Source organism: Maudiozyma barnettii (assembly GCF_903064755.1).
Source record: "Maudiozyma barnettii strain CLIB 1767 genome assembly, contig: KABA2_01, whole genome shotgun sequence".
In the NCBI taxonomy this organism is placed as follows: domain Eukaryota; kingdom Fungi; phylum Ascomycota; class Saccharomycetes; order Saccharomycetales; family Saccharomycetaceae; genus Maudiozyma; species Maudiozyma barnettii.
Genome location: NW_024545238.1, coordinates 1,094,136 through 1,122,059, shown reverse-complemented (window position 1 = coordinate 1,122,059; position 27,924 = coordinate 1,094,136). Strand labels below are relative to the sequence as shown.

General features: G+C 32.8%; 13 protein-coding genes across 13 annotated transcripts; 6 read left to right on the top strand and 7 right to left on the bottom strand.

Annotated features, from left to right (window-relative positions):
• Positions 1 to 92: 92 nt before the first annotated feature.
• NAF1 (RNA-binding snoRNP assembly protein) lies at positions 93 to 1,844 on the bottom strand (the record flags this gene model as incomplete). Its single annotated transcript, XM_041548418.1, has 1 exon — positions 93 to 1,844. The coding sequence occupies one exon, from the start codon at positions 1,842 to 1,844 to the stop codon at positions 93 to 95; it is 1,752 nt and encodes a 583-aa protein (XP_041404352.1).
• A 1,638-nt stretch (positions 1,845 to 3,482) lies between these two features.
• Positions 3,483 to 5,528, top strand: ESBP6 (Esbp6p; the record flags this gene model as incomplete). Its single annotated transcript, XM_041548417.1, has 1 exon — positions 3,483 to 5,528. The coding sequence occupies one exon, from the start codon at positions 3,483 to 3,485 to the stop codon at positions 5,526 to 5,528; it is 2,046 nt and encodes a 681-aa protein (XP_041404351.1).
• A 268-nt stretch (positions 5,529 to 5,796) lies between these two features.
• Positions 5,797 to 8,334, bottom strand: SPC98 (Spc98p; the record flags this gene model as incomplete). Its single annotated transcript, XM_041548416.1, has 1 exon — positions 5,797 to 8,334. One exon carries the CDS (start codon positions 8,332 to 8,334, stop codon positions 5,797 to 5,799), a length of 2,538 nt encoding a protein of 845 aa, XP_041404350.1.
• Positions 8,335 to 9,029: 695 nt separating this feature from the next.
• Positions 9,030 to 11,864, bottom strand: FAR11 (Far11p; the record flags this gene model as incomplete). Its single annotated transcript, XM_041548415.1, has 1 exon — positions 9,030 to 11,864. One exon carries the CDS (start codon positions 11,862 to 11,864, stop codon positions 9,030 to 9,032), a length of 2,835 nt encoding a protein of 944 aa, XP_041404349.1.
• Positions 11,865 to 12,393: 529 nt separating this feature from the next.
• Positions 12,394 to 12,960, top strand: LSM12 (Lsm12p; the record flags this gene model as incomplete). Its single annotated transcript, XM_041548414.1, has 1 exon — positions 12,394 to 12,960. The coding sequence occupies one exon, from the start codon at positions 12,394 to 12,396 to the stop codon at positions 12,958 to 12,960; it is 567 nt and encodes a 188-aa protein (XP_041404348.1).
• A 415-nt stretch (positions 12,961 to 13,375) lies between these two features.
• On the bottom strand, positions 13,376 to 14,104 carry NRK1 (ribosylnicotinamide kinase; the record flags this gene model as incomplete). The annotated part of the gene is made up of 1 exon (XM_041548413.1): positions 13,376 to 14,104. One exon carries the CDS (start codon positions 14,102 to 14,104, stop codon positions 13,376 to 13,378), a length of 729 nt encoding a protein of 242 aa, XP_041404347.1.
• Positions 14,105 to 14,464: 360 nt separating this feature from the next.
• CPT1 (diacylglycerol cholinephosphotransferase) lies at positions 14,465 to 15,649 on the top strand (the record flags this gene model as incomplete). Its single annotated transcript, XM_041548412.1, has 1 exon — positions 14,465 to 15,649. One exon carries the CDS (start codon positions 14,465 to 14,467, stop codon positions 15,647 to 15,649), a length of 1,185 nt encoding a protein of 394 aa, XP_041404346.1.
• Positions 15,650 to 15,898: 249 nt separating this feature from the next.
• TOM22 (Tom22p) lies at positions 15,899 to 16,357 on the bottom strand (the record flags this gene model as incomplete). The annotated part of the gene is made up of 1 exon (XM_041548411.1): positions 15,899 to 16,357. The coding sequence occupies one exon, from the start codon at positions 16,355 to 16,357 to the stop codon at positions 15,899 to 15,901; it is 459 nt and encodes a 152-aa protein (XP_041404345.1).
• A 334-nt stretch (positions 16,358 to 16,691) lies between these two features.
• KRE33 (ribosome biosynthesis protein KRE33) lies at positions 16,692 to 19,865 on the bottom strand (the record flags this gene model as incomplete). The annotated part of the gene is made up of 1 exon (XM_041548410.1): positions 16,692 to 19,865. The coding sequence occupies one exon, from the start codon at positions 19,863 to 19,865 to the stop codon at positions 16,692 to 16,694; it is 3,174 nt and encodes a 1,057-aa protein (XP_041404344.1).
• A 1,805-nt stretch (positions 19,866 to 21,670) lies between these two features.
• KABA2_01S10604 (zinc-binding alcohol dehydrogenase family protein) lies at positions 21,671 to 22,792 on the top strand (the record flags this gene model as incomplete). Its single annotated transcript, XM_041548409.1, has 1 exon — positions 21,671 to 22,792. The coding sequence occupies one exon, from the start codon at positions 21,671 to 21,673 to the stop codon at positions 22,790 to 22,792; it is 1,122 nt and encodes a 373-aa protein (XP_041404343.1).
• Positions 22,793 to 23,525: 733 nt separating this feature from the next.
• On the top strand, positions 23,526 to 24,644 carry KABA2_01S10582 (zinc-binding alcohol dehydrogenase family protein; the record flags this gene model as incomplete). The annotated part of the gene is made up of 1 exon (XM_041548408.1): positions 23,526 to 24,644. One exon carries the CDS (start codon positions 23,526 to 23,528, stop codon positions 24,642 to 24,644), a length of 1,119 nt encoding a protein of 372 aa, XP_041404342.1.
• Positions 24,645 to 25,334: 690 nt separating this feature from the next.
• On the top strand, positions 25,335 to 25,679 carry FPR1 (peptidylprolyl isomerase FPR1; the record flags this gene model as incomplete). The annotated part of the gene is made up of 1 exon (XM_041548407.1): positions 25,335 to 25,679. One exon carries the CDS (start codon positions 25,335 to 25,337, stop codon positions 25,677 to 25,679), a length of 345 nt encoding a protein of 114 aa, XP_041404341.1.
• Positions 25,680 to 25,859: 180 nt separating this feature from the next.
• On the bottom strand, positions 25,860 to 27,401 carry EAF7 (Eaf7p; the record flags this gene model as incomplete). Its single annotated transcript, XM_041548406.1, has 1 exon — positions 25,860 to 27,401. One exon carries the CDS (start codon positions 27,399 to 27,401, stop codon positions 25,860 to 25,862), a length of 1,542 nt encoding a protein of 513 aa, XP_041404340.1.
• Between the last annotated feature and the right edge of the window lie 523 nt (positions 27,402 to 27,924).

Below are 27,924 nucleotides of genomic sequence, written 5' to 3'. Positions count from 1 at the left end.
GAGATCTGTTGATAAAAAATTGTTGTTATGTAATTTTCTAAATTTATAGAAGTGCCTATATATATATAAAGAAAAATAGTTTTTATGCTGCATTAATAAGGTGTTTGGTCTCTATAATTCGGATCTTGTGGTGCTGGAAACTGTTGTGTATTTTGACCTTGCGAATTTTGAGCTTGCTTCATAAGTAGTTGATGTAACTGCATAACTTGATCCATATTTTGTTGTGGTGGCTGTTGAGGTTGTGGTGGTTGTGGTGGTTGTGGAATATACTGGTTGTTACCATGTACTTGTGGACGATGCTGTTGTTGTGTTGGTAAATTACCGTAATATTGATTATTGTATGTTGATGTCATCTGAGGCTGCATTTGTTGTACTTGTTGCATGCCATATGTATTATATTGATTATTATTCATATTCATGTTTGGCATGGGCTGTTGATAATTCATAATCATATTAGGTTGTTGATAGTTCATATTGGTGCTTTGCTGTTGATAATTTATATTCGAATGTGGTTGGTTGTTTGAATTGTAATATCCATTTTCTTGTGGTGGTACGGTAGAGGAAGAGTATGAGGATTGTTTTGGTTGACCTAACGCAAAATCGTGAACTTTAGTTTTTGGTTTAGGAGCACTATATTCCTCATCATCATATATGGAACTGTCCTGGCGCGGCTTCTGTGATTGTTCTCTTCCTGTGTTTTGACGAGCTGTTCTTGACATATACCCGTGGGTTACAGGACCAGTAGAAGTTGTTGTCATTCCAGCTGGTAATCTCATAGTGGGGTACTCGCCGTATCTATTGTTGTTGTTGTTGTTGTTCCTATTGGTATTATAACTCTTTGGATTAGTGTGATTTCCTTTATTCCTCTGTTTTTGAATATTATGATTACTACTAGTAGTATTATTAATCCTCTTAGAACCTTCAGAATTATTTTTGTTTTTATTCTTGCTTTTATTTTTACCATCTTTCTTCATCTTTTTAAATAAAGCTTCCTTTTCATCATCTGAAAATTCTTGTTCACTTTCAGCTAATTCTTCATCAAATCCATTTGAAGCATCAGTACCTTTCATTCTTTTCAATTCAAATGTATCTACCCAATGTGCCTCTGGAACGACATAGTATACAGTGGAACCCATATTTTCCTTTACTAACTTTTCAATCTGTTCTTGTTTTTCTTTCTTAAAGCATATTCTATAGAATGGATTTGATAACGGACCAAACACTTCACTTAAAGTTCCAATGACTTCCCTATTCTCTAAACAAAAGATCGAACCATCCTTTAGAACACGTTGTTCACCTGATATCGTAGCTGCTACGATAATATTATTTTCATAAATTGATTTAATTGTACCTAATGGTTGAATTTTTTCATTTGGTTTAACTTTATAATCTTCTGGGATTTCAATTACGGGTTCTTCTATTAATTCATTCTTCGATCTAATAGGACCTGCATCATTGTCATCACCTTCCTCAACTTCATCATCAGCATCGACATCATCAGCATCTTCTTCTTCTGCTTCAGCATCTTCCTCATCATTGTCATCACTACTATTACTACTGTCGCTGTCACTATCGCTAATATCGTCAACATTAATATCATCGTCAGCGATATGTGGTAATTTAGGTTTCTCATCAGCATTATTTCCAGTAGTTGAAACCTCTAGAACTTTACTAAACAAATCCTCCTTTGGTTCTTCTTCTTCTTCTTCTTCTTCTTCTTCTTCTTCTTCTTCTTCTTTTGGTTTATTCACTTCATTGGGCACAGATATATCATTATTGTTTATTTCATTCATTGTAGGTATGCTGGTGTCAGTTTCTTTTAGAATACTATTTTCTTCCGACATAATTCCAAATTTATATGCAAAATACAATTCACTTGGTTTTTCTGATATATTCCAATTATCTAGATACGGCTAAATATATATTGCTGAATATATAAAAGCTTTCTTATATTCAAGGTATTGTATATCTTGCGATGAGATGTAATTAACTAATCGAATAAATTCTACAAAGAAACCGAAAATCATTGAAAATTTTCTTACTACAGCAATTTTTCTGCTTTAATTGTGTATAGTGTGAAATGCGCGATGATCTGATTGAAAGAAAAGAAAAAGCCCTAATTTTCAATATATTTAGGATTTCCCCGCTATATACAATGGTAATATATTTGTATATAACTAAACGAGTTTCCCCATTTCATATATAGTTCATTAAGTCAAATTTTAATTTTAGAAATGTGTTTTACGAATAAACATAGCCATAGTCTAATAAACTGAGATTTACTCCCTAAAGCATCGAACCTATTAGATAGTAAATATTCAAGGACTCAGTCAAACAGTAACAAGACACACCCTCAATTATATATTCTATATATATTCTATATTTGTAATATAGTATACTATTGTACTAATATTCCCATGGGAATATTAGTAATCAACAAAGAATAATAGTTAAGAACATCCATCTTATCTATTTATTCATTATTCATTATCTATCTATTCATTCATTTTATTCATTGATTATCTCATTAAATAACGAATAAATTCCGATTGACATTCCTTGTTGCCTTCAACCTCCCTTATCTAATCAAGACACTCAGTCATCCTATCAATTTTATCATTTGTTCATCGTATTTTCATCACTCCTACCCGTTATTATCCGACACTTACCGAGATTTCCTTTCAAAATCTCAAATGGCACAGCCAAAAAATGTCAGAATTTTACAGAGAGGTGTGCCCATACCGTATAACATGATATGCGATATATATCTCTATATGTCTAGATATGTCTATTTTATGCGGGTTTTTCTTAGGCATTCCTCCCCTGCCCCCCCCACCGAGAATATTTTATTAAATAAATAAGTCAGCCAAGAAAAGAAAGTAGCCATCATCATCACCATCAATCCACTCTGTTTGTTTGTGAGGAACAAACCTGTGCGGAGCTATAAATTATTAGTCAATCAATTAGTTAATCAATCGATTAATATGTATATATAAGGAAGAAAATAGATGAGTAATTGTGTCAAATTATTATTAGTTAATGATCCTTTCTCTATATTTCATTGTTGCTTTTTCCATACTTCGAGATTATACATTTTATATCATTTTATTCGAATAAGTATAGGAACTTACAAATGAATCATTACTTATTGTCGTATCATATTCAATTGTTTTAGTCATTGTTCTGTGTGTGCTTTTGTTTTTTGTTAAACAGTATAGAAGTAGATATATATATATATATTATATATGTTATATTTCAAACATTATAACAGTTCATTTTCTCAAAGAATTTCCCATTGTTTTTTAAAAAAATAATATTATTAATCTTTCTATTCATTTTGCATTCCTTTCATACTCCTCAAAACTAAAAATTAATATTATCGAAATTTTATATTATTAATTTCCAAATTTATTATTCTTTTGCATTAATTAATTAATTAACTTTTTTTTCATTCCTCACAATAGTATTATTAATAATAAACAATGTCATTTTCATCTAATCATAATAATAATATTAATAATAACTACCTCGAGACATCTTCCAATGTGGTATCGTCATCGAATAATTCCTCGAGCAATATAGAATCTATTGCTTCAAGCGAAACTCAGGGTTATCCGCAAGTGATGCCGATAACTTCTGTACGATCTAGATTATCATTTCAATCTGCTATATCTAATTTATCAAGAATACCATCATTAGCTAAAACTATATCAAAAGCATATACAGATATTAGAGACGCAGTTCAAGATGATAATAAACAAACTGACGCTACTTATAGTTCACAGGATTTAAATAGATTATTAGAATCAAGATTTGATCTAGGTGATGCCCTTAGGTTACATAATGAATCTATTGAATCATCGGTGGAAGAAGAAAGTAAGAACAAGAAGATGGCCGTTGAAGATATAGAGAAACAACAAAATGAACCATTAGATTTATTATCATCAAATACTTCATCTTTAGTATCATCATATGCAGAGAGTCCACTCTCGTTAGCATCACATCAAGAAATGACAACAAAGGATGACAATGGTAATGATATTAACTTGACAACTACGGAAAATGGAGAAATGTTAGCAAAAGTATTTACCAATAAATCAACAGGACAAATTGAATTACCTCCTGATAAAGGTTATGCTTGGGTAGTTGTCTTTTCAGTATTTTTAATCATGTTCAATACTTGGGGTTGTAATTCTGCATTCGGTGTATTTCTATCATTTTTTTTAAGTAATAATAGATTCCCTGGTGCAACTCGTTATGATTACGCTTTAATTGCAGGTTTAACTGTATTTTTAGGTCAAGGTTTATGTCCATTTGTAGTGATTATTATGAGAATTGTCGGTCTAAAGACTACAATGTATTTTGGAACTTGTGTAATGGTAACAGCATTCGTATTAGCCTCGTATGCAACTAAATTATGGCATTTATATGTCACTCAAGGGTTTATGATCGGTTGTTCCATATCTTTAATCTTTTCTCCAGCAACAACTCTTTTACCGGGTTGGTTCTTAAAGAAAAGAGCAGTGTCAATGGGTCTTTCATTATTAGGTACTGGTGCTGGTGGTGTCACATTTGGTTTAGCTTCAAATAAAATGATTCAGGACTTTGGTAATACAAAGATGTGTTATAGAATGTTGGCAATTACTTGTAGTATTGCAACGGCTATAGCAATTTCATTAGTGAAGGAAAGAAGTCCCATAAAACCAGTTGGGATTAAATCTTTTACTAAGATGAAAAGAGAATTTAATAAAATGTTTTCTTGGAAAGTTATTAGTCAACCCTTTGTTCCTTTAATCGCAATATGGTTTACATTAGCATTATTTGGCTATAATTTAATGATTTTCACTTTATCATCATATGCTGTGGCTCGTGGGATGTCTCAACATCAAGGTAGTTCCTTAACTGCAATTTTGAACGGTGCACAATGTGTAGGAAGACCTGTAATGGGTCTATTAGGTGATAGATTTGGTCGTGCTAATGTCACAATCACATTGACTTGTGTCCTTTGTATCTTCATGTTCGGGTTTTGGATTCCTGCTCATACTTATGTTCAATTAATCTTTTTTGCTATTATGGTGGGTTCATGTGTAGGTGTCGCTAATGTGATGAATACTGTATTGATTGCAGATATGGTTAAACCTGATGAATTTTTACCAGCATGGGCATTCGTTAATTATAGTGGGGCCCCTGCTTTGCTGGTTACTGAAGTGGTTGCACAAGCATTGACAGATTCAAAAAATAAATCAAACCCTTATTTGCATACTCAAATTTTTGCTGGTTGTTGTTTCAGTGCTGCATTGTTTATGATCTTTATATTGAGAGAATATGCTGTTAGATTAAAATTAACAAAAAGACAAGAGGATACTGCTCGAAAATTACATGAAAAGGAAGAAGAATCCTCTGGTGATCTTCAGACTGTATCTGAACATTGGGATGTTTTAGAGAAAAGAGAAACTAAATACGAAGTTTTATTAGGAAGTGGTGTCAAGAAATATTTTATGAGAATGGCATACCCAATGAAAGTATGATAAATACTTTTTCAGGTGGTGATCCTTCTATTTTGCTAACTTGAAGTCGCTTAAGATAATCGAAACTGTCTCTCCTTTTATTGGTTGAGACAATACTCTATCTATATGATTCATAATCTAAATATCATTAATTATTTAAATATCAAAAAGAGAGAAAAAAAATATTTATATATTCCTAAATTTGATCTGTTATGCTGTGAAAAGTGATAATATGTTGTTCATAGTGTTCGTTAATAAATCTATATATATATGGATTATGTTCTTTCTCTTATCTAAGCATCCTACTTAATTGAGCCAACTCATTGTCTCCATCATCCCTGAGATCTGTGATATACATATAAGTGGCCCTTTTAAATCGTTTGAAAATATGAATCGTTTCGTGTGACCTCGTATTAAACAGTTCGATGGATGTATTAACTTCCGAATTGTTTTGTAAGTTGATCTGTAAAAAAATATTGTATGCAATTTCGCATAGTGAGGAATAATGGTCGATAAATTGAAGAATTTCTTCAAAAATAAATATTAATGAACGTGAATATGGTTGTTTGGAATGTTTTCCTTCTTCCGTAGAGGAGAATAATTTATGTCCTAAAATGTCATTCAAAAATTTGTTATGTAATTCATTCAAATTTTCAATATTAGGGTAGTCATCAGCAATATGGTCATTATCAGTAATACCAAACATTAATAGATCATTTTTTGGTTTTAAAATTCCTTCAAATCTAATATTACCATTAACAAAATTCGTAGAATCAATAGTACCTGCTGTTTTATAAGTATTTTTGTTTAATTGTAAATCATTCAGTAAAGATTTAAAATTCTTCTCAATCACAAATTGAAGATAATAATTTTCGATTTTATAGTTAAATTGTTGTATTTCAGACCTCAGTAATGATAACTTTGATAGTTTACTCGTAATATCTTTATTGAATGGACTAAATTGTGTATTCTTTTTAAAGGATCGAATTAATTTTTTAGTGTCTAACATACTTTTATTATTGAAAAAATCAATTCTTTTAAATCTCCACAGGAAATTAAAAATTTGTAAATATTCTTTCCTTCCATCAATTCTATTGACATTTAAAACTGTTGAGAGTGGAGGGTGTATAACGTAATCTAGTGTGAATACATCCCAACCTAATAAATCTTGACCCATATTTAACAATCGAGCATCTATTTTTTCAACAAGAAAATTGTTGTCATTTTTCCTAAGTACGCTTCTTAGAGATGATTCTTCTATGGATTCCTGTAAAATTCTGGTAAATGCATAATTTCTCAATCTTTTTACTTGTTGGTTTAAAATACTTTCGGATTTTAAAAATATTACATCCATAAAATCACATCTACCCATTAATAATACGTCTTTCAACATGTAAAGAATCTCTTCATAATAAAATTTAGATTTCAAAATAAAATATGAGTATTTTACAATTTCCAGATATTGTTCGTTCACTAAATCAATTAATTGGTTAGAGAAAGATGCTGAGAAACAATCCAAACTTTCATAACGATATGAGTATTTCTTCGTAAAATCGTTAGCCCATTGCAATTCCTTACAAAAGTCAGTGATAAATATGTAAGTCTTACCAATCATGTATATTTTGTATGTGGTATTCTCTGGAAGAAATTTTGGTATTCTTGGTTTGTCAAATATAAATGGTATAATAAAATTGAAGCCAGTAGATGTTTCATCTCTTTTTATAAAGAATTCATCCTTGTATGTATCATCAAGTTTACCGAGTAAGAGCCAATCCTTTAAATATTTAAAATAAAGGTGTATAAGGTTGTGGTAGAACTTCGAGCATATGTTTTGAATTGATTTATCTCCATGTGTCTTTAAGGCATTCAATAAAGAAAGTATTTCATCACCTCTTAGTATTTGAAATTTATGCATAATAAAATAATAGGTTCTTAGTTGAATGATTGGATCGTAAAGGTTTGTGTATAGCGCACTTAGACTTCCAATATGACCAGAAGTAGCTAATTGGTTCACTAAGCCAGAATATATATTCATGTATTTTTCCACTTCCAGAACCAATGCTTGTTTAAGTGGAGAAATATTAACATGTTTGTAATATTCGATCCTTGAACTAATATTTCGATAAATCAATCCGCCTTCAAATAAGAGATGTAATTGTCCGCTAATAGCGTTTGGTATATTAAATGGTATTATAATTATATCATTCGCTACAGGAAACATTTCTGACGTTATTCCCAGTAGTGTATATGGTATGCTTTTTAATATATCCTTTTCTGGAACAGTATTTGAATAGTATGGTATTATTAGATCCTTTAAGGTGGTATTATCTATTATTTCACTTGGCCCATAATTATGCACGGACGACATTAATGAACGTCTATCAGAAAACTTATCTAATGTCTCGAATGATTCTGCATAAACGCTTGGTGACATCAGATGATCTCTCGAATTGTTAGAATGATTTTCTAGGTTCTCGGGATTTAATGACATCGATGTAGTACCAAGAGGTACACTTTTAGTTGTATGAAGAATCGTTTGTAAATGCTGATGACCTTGATCTAAATGAAGTATCATTTCGTTTGGGTCGTTCATAGAGACCAAGGGAAATAATATATCTTCAAATGTTTTCCATATAGTTTCATGTTGAGCAGGGACGCCTAGTTTGGATTTAATCCCAAAAATCAAGGATTCTAACCTTGGAATCGTTCGTGAATGTGACTGTAGAAATCCTGTTAATTCATCTGTTATGGAATTTGTAATATAAAATGATGCGTTTGGTGGTGCGATTAATTTGACTATTAGGCCTAACTTCCTATGTACATCCATACTTCTAATTTTAATGCAGGGTACGATATTAGGAGAATGATATAAGAAAATAGACAGTAAACACCGAAACAGTTAGTTATAATTTTCTAATTTACCCAACTTTGAAGATATAATTGTTTTATATTCTGCGATTTTAGATCTTTTTAATTTGTTTGTTTACATTTTTATCTTTCTTTTTGTTGTTTTGTCTTATTTTGTTTTTCTTTTCGTTAATCCGATGGTCCTTTTGGCGTCATTTTGGGAAGTTTGTAAAAGTCAGCGCGAAATCCTTTCAGATATTAAGATAGTGAGTGTCAAAGAGTAATTAGTGAATCACTTATTATCAGCGAGAGACTAAATCATTATAAGTTACAAGTGGACATCGAAGTATTTTTGATAAAGATTGACGTTAGTAGCTTGTTTATCTTATTTGGTTAGTTCCATTTTAGTAATTTTAATTATTTTGAGTTTTCATAAACTCATTGTATGGCTCTATAGAGAATTAGGATTCAGCAATTCTAATAATCTCTGAAAGACCATAATTGTTGTTTAAAGTTTTTACAAGATACTGTATAGTTGTAGTTTCAAAATGTGTGTTCCACTTTTTTGTATTAAAAACTAAAATGAAAATTCTGTTTATTTTATGTTTCTATTTAAAATTATCACTTTCAATTTAAAAAAATCTTGAAATAACTTATTTTAGAATTATAGAGTCCTTACATATCATTATATTCCGAATCCTTGTATAGTAAATTTGAATGTGATACCGTTCGTTTCATATATCCTAATTCCTCTAACGACTTTTGGTAATGTTCAAAATTATAGAACTGAACCAATGCCCTAAGGGCCACCTCTTGTCCATATGCATCCATCAATTCACCGGATATATCTTTACCAGTAACCCAGTTATCAATTAACTCCAACCTCTCATAAAGAAACACGCCTGATATCAAATCCATATGTTCCGACTTCCATCTCTTGTTTTTAAATGGAGTAAGTTCTCTAATTATACGGAGCATTGGATGATAAACATCCAAATTAAAAACAGAATAATATTGTTTAAACAATGTCCCGACAGAAAGTGGTAAAGATTTCAAACGATGTGTCTTATCACCAGTAACTTTTCTTAATACCCTTAATATATATGTTACTGTAGTCAATAATGTTATATTGATATCTTTTTTTTCTGGCTCTTGTTCGAGTAATGATTTTGAGTATATTGGATTAAACTTGGAGCACAAATTCCATAAAGTATTTGGAGATTTCAGAGTCTTATTATATGCTTTATCGGCATAAACCAAAGAGTATTTGCCTAAAACTGCGGAACACGTATTAATATAACCAGAGTCATACAAGAGGGCAGAAAATTGTTCGAACTTCAAAATATGATTTAGCTTAAACCATTTCAAAAGTATATAAAAAATTCCTACTGAAGATCTTAAGGATAATTCTTTTGCTTTTACTATTTCTAACTGGGACATCATGGTCTCCATTGTCACTCCTTCAGGAAGATCTTCCTCTCTGTATTCTACATTATTCAAATTAGATTCCATAATTTGGCATAATACGAATATGAGAGAATTAAAACTGGCAAAACTGTCCTTATAATACGTATCAATCCTTTTCATTATATTAATTTCCTCTAAACTATCAAGGTTTAAAAGCCTAGAGTAATCATATTTTTTTGAAATATCGTCTCGTTCCCAACCACGCTCAGTAGCCATAAAGAAATCTCTTTCGTTCCATAATTGCATAATGCTCAATTTTATATCCAAGTTCTTTTTTAAGATTTCAGCAGCTTCTTCGACACTATGTGGTATAAAAACGTCTCCATCTCTTCCATTTTTAGATTGCATACCATTTGATATCTTGATAGATAATTCATTGTCATTTTCTTCATCACTAGGATATAAATACGGGTATGCCATATTTGTCTGAAAGGATTTCCTTGTTTTTATTCCATCATTATATGGAATTAAGATTGGTGACATAGGTGGCGAAGGTGCAGGAGTTGCCAGATGTTTACCAGGTGCAGGAAGAGTGGAATTCAAAGAACTCTTCGCCTTTGATCTGGGTATTTCGAGGAACTGAGATAAGGAATTTGTATTATCAATTGATTGGGGTAACTTAGAATTACTCATATCAAAGGTTGGAAATCTTGCTGTAATGTCATCCTGGAATGCCTGAAAATGCAGAGGCGAAACTGATAGAGTCTGATATGATTTTTCTTTCCTTTCAATACCATGATACTTGTATAAACTTTTCTTCGTTTTCTTATAAGTGTCAATATTTCCAAATTGTAATAATAACAAACTAAATAATAATGAAATAATATTTCTTATTCTCATGGATAAACGACTATTCCAACGCCAATGTTCTATGTATTGAGTCAAATATTGTAATAGCTTCTCATCTTCAAATATTTGGATTAATTTACTTACAGCAACATAATTTTCTTCTCTTGTCTCAACAGCGACATTAATCAGTGTGAATAAAATATTGCATGCATAAAACAATAGTGTAGTATTTTTTTTTAAGTTTTTATTCTCATCACGACATAATGTTGCAACATCTTTAAATGCGTTTATAATTTCTTTTAGATAATCAAACATTATGGTATTATTACGTCGTATTAAACTAACTTGGTCGTCCTTGGAATTGGATTGTTGGAAATTTCCAAGTGAAATGTAACATAACGTTAATAGATTTGATTGCAAATCTACTGATAGATCATCAGTTAATGTTTTTATGATAGATTCAGCATAATCATCGTCCATAATAAATTTGTCCTTATTATTAACATACTTCTTAAAACTAGAAATAAGTGAAGGTAGGTGATTATAATCTGCTATTGAGAACCAATCACCAAGTTCATGTTCCAATCCGTAATTGGTTTTAAATTCCCAATCAATCTTCAATTGAGGTTGTTTTTCTGCAGATAATCCACTATCTAACTCTGCAACTCTTTTGTCTATACTCTTTTGAAAATCTTGGTTAGCAGAAAGATTATAATCAATATTGTCACCTTTGTTCATATCGATATTAGCTCTTTTGTCAGGTAGGTGATTTCCAATAGGACCATCAATTTCATCAACATTTACAAATTCCTCCTCATCGTCATCTTCAATTCCTGTTTCTTCATCAGAAGAGTCACTACTCGAAGAATCATCTGATCCATCTCTTGGGCCAAATGGTACTTGATTTACTGTGGTAATATCACCATCAAGACCCAATTCTTTCATAAATGCGTGTTTTTTAGGGTCACTTACAGATCTTAAATTTTTCAATGAATTATTTCTACTAATTACAGGACTCTCTGGATTTATCTTCAGTTTATTTCTTAGTATGTTATCCAAATCACGTAGCAAAGGATTATCCCATTGTTTCGTATCTATCTTTGAAGTACCACCATTTAAACTATCAGCTGTAACGGTATCATCTCGAAATTTAGGTGGCGACACAGCTATCTTTTTGTAATTCAAATTATCTAGGGAGGTAGACCTTGCAATATTGCTGTTAAGTTTTCTACAGCTATTGTTATTCTTGCTCATTTGATTTGAGGTACTAAAATCTTATTTTGATTAAGGACTTCTCGAGATGTGTACTCCTTAGAAAGTATAAAAACTAGCAAATATTGAAGTACTATAGTAAGGTATAAACAGCACTTAACCTACTTTTCAAAGGTTTTATGATGATTCTTGTGTCTACATTTCTTAATCCACAAACATCCTAACGTGCCTTATGATTTTGCCATGGGCTTTTGAAATAAACCATATTTTGGAAAAGTAGAAGAAAAATAATAGTAACAACAAGGCTAAAGAAAGCTGAATCAGATGGACATCCCGAATTTAAAATTAATAGCAAAAGCAAACGAAGAAATCGATCCTGCTATTGAACGGCACAATTTCAAAGGTATAAGCCATTGATTCCCATCTTTATTCATTTTTGGTTAAACTAATTGAATTTTAGGCTTTGAGTCTATGTTTTGTCGCTCAATGGATATGCCCCCTAATATATATTTATAGATTTATACATATTTGTTAATTCAGTTCACTTAAAAATAGCATTATTTAGATTATAATGAGTATGGATTTACAACATATTTTGGGGTTCAGAGTAAAGATTACAAATTTGATTGATGGTGTGACAGAAGGTAAGATATATTCATTCAACTCTTCAAATGGTACAATAACTTTACAAACTGCCAAAAAAGGTAATTCTATATTCTCGTTTAAGGTCATTAAGTTCTCATTCATCAAACGATTAGACGTCATTGACAAACTATCTCAAAATAATATGTTAGGAAAACAACAATTAAACCCGAATTATGTGAATATAGAAAGGATTCGAAATCTTTTAAGAGACGTTCTAGATGATCAAACCCCGTTTGTCGAAAACATTGATTATCAGATAACCCATGAAGGTAAGACTATATTTGATATTTTGTCAAACACCCTTCCGCAAATCGAATGGAAAGGTAGAGACATAATTGCGCTGCAATATATAAAAATATTGTATCCATACAATATCGAGAACATTATACAATTGGAGGAATCGGATAATAACAACTCACTTCAATTGGTTAAAAAAATAGTTGAAAGGGGTTGGACCCAAATCAAAGAAGACAATGGACGTAAAGGTGGTTAATTTGAGATAAATATAGCTCTCAGTTACATACATATAATATATTTTGTAATTCTGATTGAAATTAATGTTCTAAAGAAGCTGATAAGTATTTCCATATGGAAAAACAAACAATCTCTATGACCTTAAAAAAGGTGCTTACATTGTTTCCAAAGTATTTAAAGGATATATTTGAACAATATACTGTATATACAACTGCATTTTACGTTGCCGTAACTGTAAAGAAAGATGAAAGAAATGTTATTAAAATTGGTTAAGTCTCTAAAATTGATACTACGGGAATAATAATATGTTTATCAATCCATTAAGTTGATATTTGTTTTAACAGAAGAAGATTTAGATGTCACAGTGTTCTCCCTATTAATTTGGCATTCATTCATAACAAAAAGAGGATTTTTTGTACTTTTTTCTTTCATATTTAATCTTTGCAAAATGAAGCAATTTGGTCGATAACCCATGATAATGATTCTTCAATAGATACACCGTCATCATTATTAAAGTCTCTAATTTCTTTTGCAGCTTGAGTCGTCAATTTACCTTCAACATCTTCGTTTTGGAATAACGATTTATGATTTTCTTCGTATGATTTATAAACAAACTCATCAAAATAATAAGGTGGATCAACCCAAAATGAATCCAGTGTCTGGTATCCATTTCTTGAATCTCTTCTCTTTTTTAGAGTCTTGTATGGTGCTCGGATAAATAATCTTAAATCAAATTCCGATGAAATGTCATTATTATTATATAACATGAATCCATCTACAATGACCAAATTGTATTTGTCATCAATGGATTGAGTTTTGAGTGATAACTCTTCCAAAAAACTTTCAGATAAAGCAAATTTGCTAATATTGTCAACGTTATTGTTATGAATTAACTTAGTCGCTATTTGTCCAGTATTCTTAATAATGTTCAATTCTTTTTTAAACAATAGTAAATTCAATGCTTCTGGGGAGTCCCAATCTCTAATACCGTATTTTGTATTCATAGGTACTTCTTCATCGTGCTTATAAAAGTCATCTTCATGTATAAGAACTGAATTTGGAAGAAATTGTGAGGCCAATTTGGCTAACGTAGTTTTACCTGTAGACGAACATCCACTAAGACCGATAAGAATAACTTTTTTAGTAGAGTCATTATTTGACATTTTGAATATAATTATGATATATTCAAAAGGTATATATTTCAATTGCTAACCAAAGGAAAGTCTAATATACGGGTTTGCTATTCTCAAAGATAAAGCACACACATAGCGCAATATATGTATTATACATTGACGCTCATCTGATAATGACATCTTCAGTTGAACGCGTGTTTGTCTTTGACATCGCCATCTTGAAATTTTCACTTTTTAAGGTAAGGAGAGAACAAAGAAATGTCAAAAGATAGAGATCGATATACGAAGATAGATCCAACAGCTTTATTAAAGGTTCACGATTATCTTGTTATAATTTAAAAGAACATACAACACTGATTTGTTCATAACTAGTTTAAGTTTTTTTAAAAGATGGGGTTCTTTATACCAGAGAATGCGCTAAACAATTTAAAGCTTTACAGATACCAGAGTGAGGATCACTCAATATTATCCAATGCTTTTCTAAAAACATTCTGGAGAAAAGTTGCCCTTATATTCCCTGTGTGGATGGCTCCTAACTTGGTCACGCTCTCTGGATTGACATTTATCATCATCAATGTCTTGACTGTGCTCTATTACGACCCAGATCTTTCGCAAGAGACACCTCGTTGGACTTACTACTCTTATGCTCTAGGGATGTTTTTGTACCAAACATTCGATGCCTGTGATGGTATGCACGCACGTCGTACTGGCCAATCGGGACCATTGGGGGAGTTATTTGACCATTGTATTGATTCCATTAATACAACTTTATCATTGCTACTGTACATTTCCACTACAGGAATTGGATATAGTTACATGTTTATTTTTGCCCAATTCAGTGTGCTATGTAATTTTTACTTAAGTACATGGGAGGAATACCATACCCATAAACTATTCCTATCAGAATTCTGTGGGCCTGTTGAAGGTATAATGATGTTATGTGTATTATATTTCCTAACCGGTGTATTTGGTCCTCAAACGATCTGGCATACCACATTGTTTCAGATTCCATATGACGGTAGAATGATTAATTTTGAAACTATACATTTAATGAACACATTCTCTTCTGTTGCGTTGTTGTTTAACATTTCAGCTGCCACAAAAAATGTTTCTGATTATTACAAAGAGCATGCTGGTTCTGATCCTGCCCACAAATCAAAAGTTGATTCCAAAATATCTAATGCAATTAACGGATTAATTCCATTTTTCTTATTCTTTGCATCTGTTTTCATTCTGGTCTTGGTCGATGAAAGATTTATGACGTTGCCATTGATATTGAGTATTGGTTTAAGTATGGCCTTCGTGGTAGGTCGTATCATTGTAGCACACTTAACATTACAAGAGTTCCCTCTTTATAATGTGGCAATGTATATTCCATCCCTCCAATTAGTTTGCTTCATTGTCATGACTAAAATAATTGGTTCTGATGAGAACAAAGTTATATATGCTTTAGTCTGGATGGGATTGGGTCTTGCCCTCGGTATTCATGGTATGTTTATTAATGATATCATTTTTGAGTTCACTCAATTTTTGGATGTTTATGCGCTGACTATTAAACACCCAAAGAAAGTATGAGTGTGATGGAACAGTCAACTAAATATTTACTGTTAAATTTTGTAAGTATATCATTAAATCTTCACTATTACTATATACACGGACTTATATATTTGGTTTCATTACATAATTAAAAATAGTGAACGATTTTTTTTGCACATGAACTGTAATAATATACTGTTTAAAACATTTTAAAAATAATGATTAGTTAGGAATATCCTTCCGTAAGAAAATAAAAATTAATATAACAAGTAAAATATCGGTTTAAATTTAGGCAGCAGTGGCTGGTGCAGAAGCATCAGTACCTAATAAATCATTGGCATCCTTTTGTAAATCGAAAGTCTTTTCCATTTCAATCAATTGTTGTTCAGCAAGTATCGAAAGGGATAATGGAACACCTAGCAATAAAGCAGATGTTGTTAATGCCCAAGTTAAACTTCCACCTTTAGCAAATGCGCTTTTAAAGAAGGTAGTGGTACTTGTGAAGAAGCCACAGACGGTCTGTCTTTGCTTTGGAGAAACAATATCCTTTAATGCCACGATTCTTTCGAAGAAGGTTTCATTTTCATCAAAGTCATCATCGAAATCGCTATCTTCTTCATCCTCTTCATTTTCTTCTTCTGCAACAGCTTCCTTAGTTTCAGCAGTGTTTAATGGTTCAGATGGAACAGTTTGTGGGGTTTCGACAGTACCATTAGATTCGTCCTTAATTTCAGTTAGTTCAACCATTTTTATTTATATGTATTTTTGATACAACTTATTGTGATAGTGTTTAAGTACTCGACTTTAATGATTATCTCTAAATTAAGAGCAACAATAAATACTTAGAAAACCTTTAAGACACCCTTTTTCCATGAGTTACAAACTCTTACATGTCTATTCATATGTGCTAACTCGTCACCATTCATTAGAGGAATTATTATTTTCGATTTTTCGCTGAAGATCAAAGTAGCGAGAGAACATTTTCGTTGTTGGTCGGCCCTTAGTTCGTATAGCGTGACAATATTTCAGGTAGATTTCTATTATACATTATATATTTACTGCTATATATATTCTAAATGACTTATTTGGAACTTTTCTTAGACTTCTTACTTTTGTGTAGAGCCTTTATTTCATTGTTGTAAATATCTTCTGATTTTTCAGTTGTTCTCTTGTGTCCAGTCTTCACACTGACGACACCTTTAGATTTGGCAGCCTTTTCCAGGCCCTTGTTTGATTCATCCCAATCGCCACCATTATCATTGATAGCGTATTTATCTAGGTTCAGTGAATCTATCAATTCCTTTTGTTTCTCTCTCATGGCTCTGACAGCTACATCACCAGCTTCTTCAAGATCTTCCTCCATTTGGTCAAACGTTTCAGCAGCATTCAATCTTTTAATCTCTTCACCATTCATTTCTGCAACCTGCTCATCGTTTAGAGCAGGTAGAGCCTTCTCGAATGATTCATTTAAGATAGAACGGAAGTAAATAGAGAATTTTCTCATGATCTTAGAAAACATGGCAATTGTTTGATTGGAAGGAAGATTTAGCTCCTTTGTAATGTCATCGATACTCTTGTGTTGTAGACCAATAGCCAATAAGATTGCGCATTGGACACTTGATAGACTGACACCATCACCCATCTTACCGCTGAAATACAAAATAGAAAGCATTGGTAAGAGGTCAACAATAACATGGTAATCAAGTAGGTTATTTGAGTAACTATCCAATCTCTTTAAGTCAAATGGAGAAAATATATCGTCTAGTTGAGATTTATCCAATAAAGATACTTTCCTACTATTTTCAGCCCTGGAATATAAGCTCTCTGCCTTGTCTGCACTTTCAAGAACACTTAAAGATTGAACTGATGTGAACTTAGAAAATTGGTAAGATAGAAGAGATAAGAATCTTTTGTGGAAATCAGTAGCAAATGAAACTAACCAATTTGGTTCTCTACCATCCAAAACCTTTAACATGACACACGTGTGTTCACCAGTAAGATCATTCGCTGTCTGACGTAGGTATACGGGGACATATTTACAATTCTTCCAGAACTTATGTAATGATGGTGTTAAACCGTAAGAAACACCAAGGTAATGCAAATAATGAGGAGGTTGTTCAGATAGCTTCAACAATAGAGGTGGCAAAGTTTTAGCATCTCTTAGTTTGACATCATCCTTTAATAAGTTAGATTTTCTTAAGTCACTATCATTGACTCTTGAAATGGAAAAATCCCTTGGTTTGGTATCTTCAGACATATCCGTAAATTTACCTTCAAAATAATCACCCAGTAGTTCAAGAGCACGAGAACCGTAACCCATGGAAGAATATTCAGGATTAGTAGCAATTCTGACAACACGGGCACCACTTAGACCTGCAAATTCCTCATCTTGGAATTGTTGAGAAATTAACCAAGGGATTAGATCACCACCAGCTCTTTGCCCTCTAGATAGAGAATTTCTTACACTTTGTTTGGAGATTTCACCTTCTAGTGCGATTTGAATAACACAAAGTGGGTCCGGGATTCTACCACCATCTTTAGGGTTAATAGGTGGTAAAAGGACAAATAATTGATGCGCAGGTGCATCACTCATTAATTGCAAATCGTTAGGAGAATTTTTATAGTGAGAAGAAACGTACAATGCCATCATTTTTTCTAAGAAATTTTCAGAAACAGGATGGTATGAAAATAAAGTATCCCTGTTTACAATAAATAAGTTGCATTCGGATGGGTGGGGTGTACCATTAGCCGCAAATCTTGGGTTCTTTATTAGAGTGACATCCAAACATAATAATTTGTTTAACCATTTTTCAACGGCGTCGCCGTCAGCATATCTGATTGGTTCATCTAATACAATCTCCTTAAGAGTACGAGTACCGACGCTAGAGGTGAAATCCTTTTTGTTATCTCTAGAGACAATAGCAGTTTGGTTGATATTTCTGCCACCAGTGTTAGCTTGTGTACGAAGTTGTTGGATCAATTTTAGTGATAAAGATCTACCAGTACCTTCATAACCATTGATTGTAGAGGCCATAAACACCAAGTAAGGACCTAATAAGTTTTTCACAATTGGTAATGGAATAGCAGCTGCTTCATCGATGACCAATAATTCAGCTTGACCTAGGACATGAGCATCTTGTGGAACAATATATTGGATAGTTTGTCTGTGGCCTCTCTTGATATCAACTCTGACAATAGCGTTGTTAAACTCAGGGTTGGTAGATTGAATGATGTCATAATCGATATGTTCCTGATAGTCTAGTGCATCGAACCCTTTGAAAATAAATGCAAATAATGTCTTTAAATTCTCAGGGGATGGTGAAGTCACAAAAATATTTGAATACCCATGGGATATAGCAGCAGCAATCGAGATACCTAAGGCTGCAGATTTACCTCTACCTCTACCAGCAGTCAGAGCCACCGTAGAGTTCAAAGTTTTCTCCGAAATAGAATCTATAAACGTTAGAATCGCATGTGCTTGGTTAACTGTCCTGGATAAACCTACTAAAGACCCAGCAGGTTGAACATCTTCTAATGATTCCTTTAAGTCCTTCAATTCTATTTGTTTTGGGGATAATTCATCATCGTCCTTTGGAGGAAGTGGTTTAACATTCTTCGCACCAGAAATTGGTAGAACATTCAATTCATCATCAACCACTAAACAGTTTTCATTTCCACCTAAGGATAGGATAAATCTTTCATTGAATCTAGCAACAACGTCATCATGTGCTTCAGTTCTATAACGAGAATGAATATCCATGGTCATTGTGTACAGTTGTTTCAAAGATGCCATTGATTTCAATAAGATAACAACAATACCACCACCTTCAACAGTTTCGACAGTTCTTGCCAATAGGTTTGGAGTTAAAGCTTCGAAATCTTGCAAAACACACATACCATACGTGTTACCTAGAATTTTTTCAGTTTCACGGTAATAGACATATCTAATATCTTGGTTTGAAATAAAACTTTCGAAGGGATCTTGTGTGTTTGCCTCTCTAGTACCTCTCTTAATTTCCTTCTTTATTTTAGCTTCTCTTTTCTTTCTATGAGATGTGAAACCTAAAAGTTTCTTCTTGTAAGCCCATAATACAGACTTGTTCATTTTTAAATCAGCACTCATCATCAAATAATGCAGATTTGGTAATTGGTTTCTTGCACGATCACCGACAATCACAAAGAAAGATCTTTGCTTTGTCTGTGCACCATTTCTAATTAGTGATGGGATACGTGAATCAATAGCTTTCTTGGCCATGGTTCCTTGATATCTTTAATTGTTTTCGGAGTAATGGACTGTAATGTTTAGCTATAAATTAGAAGGAATAAAAGTTATTTAATATAATTACCTGAAAATTCAACTTACAAGAGACCCATATGACTTATCTTCTTTTACATAGTGATGCTCATCTCATCTCATCTCATTCCGTTTCTTAGAAATGAAATTTTCACTTTTTTTGAAAATTTTTTTAATATCTGCGGGTAACTATCAAGAGTTTCTAATTTTTATACATTCGCAATAAGCACAAGATGGAACAAGTTATATTATAATGAGAAACAAGATATGTAGGTTAATAATTAGCATAAGTTGTGACTGCCAATATATTTGTTTCCTGATCCTGGTAAGTAGATTCAGAACGGCATAATTTTAATTCCCTCTTGTTCGTTTGTTTATTCAGTGAGATACTAAACGAGAAGTTAGAACTGACTTGTATTTCTAAATTATCAAATATCTAAAACTGGAAAAGGTTCAACCACTTAGCATAACAGCGTTATATACATCTCAAACATATGTACTTATGGGATTGTTTTGTTCTTAACAGACTTTGTCGTATTGGTTGCTGTAGAAGGATAAGCTTAGAATCATTATTCGAACCAAGAATAGTAGTTATGAAATTTATAAATTCATCAATAATAAGTTCAATTTGTTAAAAAATAAACAAATTTGAAATTGAATCAAGTTGGTCGGCATTATGTTTTATTAAGTCTGTTTTAAACAGCAAAAGACAGCATAACAAAACACATTACAAAATATTAATTTATGAAATTGTCAAACACATTACAAAATATGAAATTGTAACTTCTCAAAAACTGGTTAACCTCCCAAGACATTTGACTTCTTAATTATTCACATATCAACTAAATAAAACGTAAAAACTCTTTAAAAATAGCACTATATGCCGGTTCTATAAGTTGAAAGAACAACCCAGCCATGAGATAACAACATCTTTCGAGTAATTAACTAACTACACGTCATCTAATTTTAGTTTAATTAAAATTGTATTAAACCAATAAAGAGTGTAACCCATCATTAATAATAATTCAAACAACACAGTACGGGCCGGACCGGACCGGACCGGACCGGATCGGATTCTCGAATATTTGCCATATGTACCCATATAAAATAGCTTGAACCAGCCGTCGAAAAGAAAAAATTTAGTATTTTTGTATTCCGTCCTCTTTACTTTAAGGACCGTTACAAAATAAACGAAAAATTTCAAAAAATAAAGTAATATCGCTGAAGAGGATGATGCACTGAGTTGATGACTACTTGTTTCTTCTTACAGTGAGATTACTAAATGGGGGTTTTGCATTTCACATTAAGAGAAAGAACTGTACACACTCACATTTAATATTGCATTGAAGTAGACTACGATTTACTTGAAGCCTCGTTTTTCAATTGAATTAAACATATTTTAATAAGATTTACTTGATATTTATTCGATGTTACCAAATTAGATGATCGGAATTTTGAAATTACTATATCCCTTTTCTTTTTCTTTACTTCTAGTTTTTTTTGGTTCTTAACTCTTTAAGGGACAAATGAAAAAAGTATATAAAGGAAGATATTTAATATACAATCATTTTAAAACCTACTTTCTCTTTTAAATTAACTCTTAGTATTTAATGGTACATCTCATATATATATAAAACATTATCATCATTACATATATTGTTATAACCCACTTTCACAAAGTCTACTAAAAACGATCAATTGAAAGATAATATCAATTCTATCAACCACAATCTCAAATCCATTGCAATATAAATATATATATAAACATGTCTCTACCAACTACTATGAAAGCTGTCGTTATCGAAGGTAAAGCTCCTGTCATCAAAACCGTCCCATTACCAAATCTACCAAAGGGTTATCTATTAATCAAACCAAAGGCTGTTGCTGGTAACCCAACTGATTGGAAACATATTGAATTCGGCATGGGCCCACAAGGTTCCCTTCTTGGTTGCGATATTGCTGGTGAAATTGTTAAACTAGCTGATGGTGTCGACTCTAATGAATTCCATGTCGGTGACTCCGTCTATGGTTTCATCCATGGTGCTTCTGTCAGAACTCCAGATAATGGTGCTTTTGCAGAGTATGTTGCTCTAGATTCTCAATTGAGTTTCCATACTCCAGCTGATATCCATTTCAGCGGAAAAGATAACATCCCAGAAGGTGCTATTAGAACTTTTGAAGGTGCTGCCACTATTCCATGTTCTTGGACTACTGCTGGTGCCACTCTATTCTATCATTTCAACAAGAAGTATGAATGGGAAGCCACTAAGCCTCAAGAAGATGCTCCAGTGTTAATCTGGGGTGCTGCCACTGCTCTGGGTCAACCAATGATCCAACTGGCTAAGAAGTACAGTTGTTTCTCTAAGATTATTGCTGTAGCCTCTAAGAGTCATGAAAAGCAATTGAAAGAATATGGTGCCGATGAAGTCTTTGATTATCATGATACTGATGTCATTCAACAAATTAAGGCCAAATACCCAAATATCACTACGCTATTAGACTGTGTTTCTAATGAAGCTACTTTGAACCAAACTTACCAATGTGCTTCTGAAATCGGCAAAGCTACAGTTATGAACTACATGGGTCTAACCATCGATGCTATCAAGCCAGAATTCAAGAGAGACAATGTTGCAATTACCAGTACAGTTATTTATTTATCTCTAGGCTACGACGTTCCATTATTTGGTAATGTTCTTCCAAAGGATGATGCCTACAGAGCTCATGTTGTTGAATTCATCAAGAAGGTTAACCCACATTTCCTAAAGGGCGAATTACATCACATCCCTGTTAAAGTTTACAAAAACGGTCTAGATGGTGCCGTTCAAATTATCAAGGATATCCAAGCCGGTAAGACATCTGGTGAAAAGTTTGTCTCTGTCTTTAACTAAACAGACGCTGTCAAGTGAACTTATTTTTCTTCCTTAAAAACGAAATTTACCTCACGTAAAACATAAATATTCATTATTATGTAGAATCATCGAAATATATATATACTACTCAATTATATCGTTACAATTTGTCAAGAAAAGCTTAAAAACTTATGTATTGCAGTTGTGTTTCGTTAGTATCTCATTACTACTTAGTTGACCTAATAAAGTAGTAAATTACGAAATACACATACATGCAGTCAATATACACTAAGATCAATGTTGAAACCAAAGTTCTGGACAAAGGTTCCCAACCGCTTAAACAATCAAAGTCGATAGAAGGTTGTAGTTACTGCTTTAATTAGCATCTTCATCAACTTCTTCTCTCTCTCTCTCTGCCGGCTATCTTCCGCGGAATCCAAATATTACTTGATTATGTAAGAAAGACTAAGCGATTTAATAGAAATTTGAAAACTTGGAGTGAAAAAGGGAAGATGAGACCGAATTAATTCCCTAAAATGCCGACACAATGTAATACCATCTTGTATTAATAGATTAATAAAATACTATATAAAGAGTAGATATTGTGAATCAATTCACATATTGTTTTCTTTTGTTCTTTACCTAAATTAATTCTTTATACATTTAAATTTTACAATTGACAAACATAAGTGTGCTCAATTAGAATAAACTTTGTTGTTACTCGCTGTGCCCGACCCTTATTTTTATATTCCTCCACAATAAACCATAAATCATGTCTCTGCCAACTACCATGAATGCTGTTGTCATATCTGGTGATGTCCCAGTTGTCAAACAGGTCTCATTACCTCCACTAGAAGATGGCCATGTCCTATTGAAGACCAAAGCCATTGCTGGTAACCCAACTGACTGGAAACATATTGCTTTCAAAATCGGTCCTCAGGGGTCAATCCTAGGTTGTGATGTTGCAGGTGAGATTGTCAAGCTTGGCGAAAACGTTGATTCCAAGGAGTTCCATGTTGGTGACAGTGTCTTTGGATTTGTCCATGGTGCTTCTGTTAGATTACCTACAAATGGTGCATTTGCTGAATATGTTGCCTTAGATTCTAAATTAGCTTACCATTGTCCACCTAACTGTGGATTATCAGGCCAGGAAACTTTACCAGAAGGTCCAGTGACTAACTATGAAGGTTGTGTTACTTTACCAGTGTCATTGACTACTGCAGGTGTTGCATTAACCCACAATTTAGGTAATAAATTAGAATGGGAACCAACCCAACCACAACACAATTTCCCAATCTTATTATGGGGTGGTGCCACAGCCATTGGACAACCATTGATCCAATTAGCCAAGAAATTGCACGGTTACACTAAGATTATTGTCGTTGCATCTAAGAAGCACGAAAAACAATTGAAGGAATATGGTGCTGATGATTTATTTGATTATCATGATGCTGATGTGATTGAACAAATTAAGGCCAAATATCCAAACATTCAGCAATTAATTGATTGTGTCTCTAACAAGGAAACTATTCAACAAGTTTACAAATGTGCTTCTGATAAAGAACCTGCCACTGTCTTGCAATTAGTTACATATACTATCAAGGATATCAAACCAGAAGACAGAAAGGATAATGTTGAGATCACCGGCACTTTACTATATGTCGCTGCTGGTCATGATGTTCCATTCGGATCCTTTGTTCTTCCAAAGGATTTAGTCTACAGACAACATACCAGAGATTTCATTAAGTTCATCAACCCTAAGTTATTCTCTGGTGAAATCCATCATATCCCAATCAAAGTTTACAAGGGTCTAGAAGGTGCTGTTCAAATTACTGATGATATTAAGAACAACAGAAATTCTGGTGAAAAGTTGGTTGCTGTCTTGAACTAAGCTTACAAACAGAATCGTATACTTACATAATTATTCATATATAATCCATTGTTCAAATTATTAAATATGAAAAAATGATTAAGTTATTTTTGCATTATTCATTCATCCTCTCCTTTACATATATATGTTTAAGTATGACGTCACAATCAGCTCATCTATTCTCCTTGAAGACATTATGAAACACAATGTCATAATCTACGAACGCCATCTACCAAATAGATCCCATCACTTAAATATTAGAATACGTAACAGTTAAAAAGCTCTATAAAACTAACCAAATTCAGTGCAAAATCCAGTTGATCTACTGAACTCGTTAATTTCGGTCGAGAAGGTCACAGTGAAACAACAACTCGAAGCTGATCCCTTCGTCTACCAAAAAAGAAAGGAAAAGAATTGAAATCCTTTTCGTCATTGTCGCTGTATTTAAATTGCGGCGTGAGAATTTGTAAGGGCGACGCCGTTTGAGGAAGCGGGCGAGTAAGTAAAAAGCGAGAGAGAGAGAGAGCAAGAAGAAGGATGGATGGATGGAAACCTTTTCCCAGAAAAGGCAAAAACTGGAAAGTTCCTGTTATATAAGAAGAACGTTATAGTTCCCCTGCTTCCAAACTATTCTTTGATACAGTTGTTAATTACACGTTATTCTTTTTTCATATATATACATACATATACATATACACACATATATTCACAATGTCTGAAGTAATTGAAGGTAACGTTAAGATTGACAGAATCACCCCAGGTGATGGTAAGACTTTCCCAAAGGTCGGTGATCTAGTCACTATCCACTACACTGGTACTCTAGAAAACGGTCAAAAGTTCGACTCTTCCCTAGACAGAGGTTCTCCATTCCAATGTAACATTGGTGTTGGTCAAGTCATCAAGGGTTGGGATGCTGCTATTCCAAAACTATCTATTGGTGAAAAGGCTAGATTGACTATCCCAGGTGCTTACGCTTACGGTGAACGTGGTTTCCCAGGTCTAATTCCACCAATGGCTACTTTAGTCTTCGACGTCGAATTGCTAAAGGTTAACTAAGCTAATCAAATCAAAATAAATCAAAATTTTAATAATTTAAATGGAAAATATATATGGAATGTTTCAATGTTATTTTTTTTAAATTTAAGAAAAAGTAAGTAGGCAAATACGTACATATATATATATACATAATTTTATATTATTTGTGATACTCCTATAACTTTTTCTTTCCTTTTCTCATTATTTCCGACTTCTTAGTCTCCTGGAGACCCTTAAAGGCTTTTCAGGTGCATCTGTTGTCGAGGAATCTTTACGTTTGGCTTTTTTGGGAGATGTTTCTTCATGAGATTCTTCATTCATTGGTTGCCTAGCTGATGATGAGTGTCTGGTACGTTTAGCCATAGGCTCATCACTGATAGCCGATTTACGTTTTTTAGTAGATTTCTTTGTAGAAGTACTGTTCTCTCCTGTGTCTTCTTCGTCTTCGTCTTCGTCTTCTGATGTTCCTCCTTCTTCATCTTCTTCAGATTTAGGTTCTTCAGATTTAGGTTCTTCAGATTTAGGTTCTTCAGATTTAGGTTCTTCAGAATTAGGTTCTTCAGAATTAGGTTCTTCAGTATTGTCTTTTGTAGTGGTTGTAGTGTCTATAACGTTCTTATTATCAACTGAATCAGTTTTAGTTTCTGTGATTTTCTTTTCTTCTTTACCATCCTCATCCTCATCCTCATCCTCATCACTACTTGTACCTTTCATTACCTTTTCACGTAAACGAGATGATACTCGTATTGTGCTGGATGATCTAGTTTGTCTCTTTTCAGCTACAGTTTGTTCTTGTTTGTTAATATCCTTCTTCTTCGTCTTTGCATCCTCGATTGTTCGTATTTCCTCATTTTCCCTTTCTTCAGTGTCTTTATCTTTATCCGGTGTCTCCTCTGTTTCTATAGGCACCTTAACAGGTTGCAAATACGATTTTTTTTCCTCATTTACTTCTTCAGCAGCTGAGACTGTTTCTCCTATTGGCTGTGTCTCAACCATTATTTCAACAGGAGTATCCGTTGGTATTTTTATTTCTTTATCTTCCATTTGCGGGCTTGACACATTTTTATCATTATCTTTAACTTCCTTAATGATAGTTTCGATAGGAGCTTCTACTGATGGTACCTTTTCAATTATCTCCTTAGCAATGGTGGAAGATTCTTTCTCTTTGGGCGATTCATGTGGTACAACCGTTGCAACAGTTTTCTCTGTCACTATCTCCTTTGTTTCTTCATGGGTTCCATTTTCAGGTTTCTTGTCATTCTTAGCTGTTACTTTTACTTCTGTAACTTTAATATTTCGTTGATTATCGGTTTCATCATCGTCACTTGCACCCTTTTTGGCATTACTTAATATAAGTTCTCCATATTCATTCCATGGCAATGCAAAATCTCTTGTATGTTGTAATAATTGATTCAACTGATGTTGATCTTCTGTTGTACCGTTTTCTTCAATTGATTTACCATTGGCCTCATTATTTATCTCTGTATTATTCCTATTTTCTATCTTATCTGCCTCTTCCAAATTATAATATTGGGCCAATTTAGCCCAAACAGTATCCACAGTAAACTGTTTATTAGGTCGTCTATTTTCTTTTTGTAGTAAGACTAATGGGTATTTATCCGGATGGTTCAATCGCTCCACTATGCACATCATTTGGAAATGCTTATGAACTCCAGCTGGTTTGAATTCAGAAACCCATCTTAATAAACGAATTTCATCAACAATATTCCAATTTGTTGACATCTTTTTGGTTTTTTCAGTTGTGATTTCCATTCAACCGCTATATTATTTATCTTCTTTTTTCCACACTTTCTTAGGAAGAACAAGTCAAATCTAAAGAAACTCCAAAATGTTCAAGTTGGACCACTTTTATTTGAGCTCACAAATATATAAGAATACACAATTAAGGTGATTGCACTTTTACTGCATTTGATCTACTCTTACTTACCCAATCATCACTAGATAGAGAGATGTTGATGTTTACTATTTGATTTTTTTCAATCTACCCGGATTTTCTAAAAAAACATAACAAAACCAAAATGAAAAAAGATTCTTCAAATTTCGGGCTTTATTTTGCCCAGAAAACTGGCAACGTCGATAATATTCAAATTGCTTTAAAATAGCAATAATTAATTTTAATAAATATAACAGAAGTTAAAGGTATAACAAACGTTGCTTCAATATCTAAGTAACTTCCAAACTTTATTTCAAGGTTAGTAAAGTGATATTGGAAAGACTTTGAGAGACCTTTTTGTTTTTGTAAAGG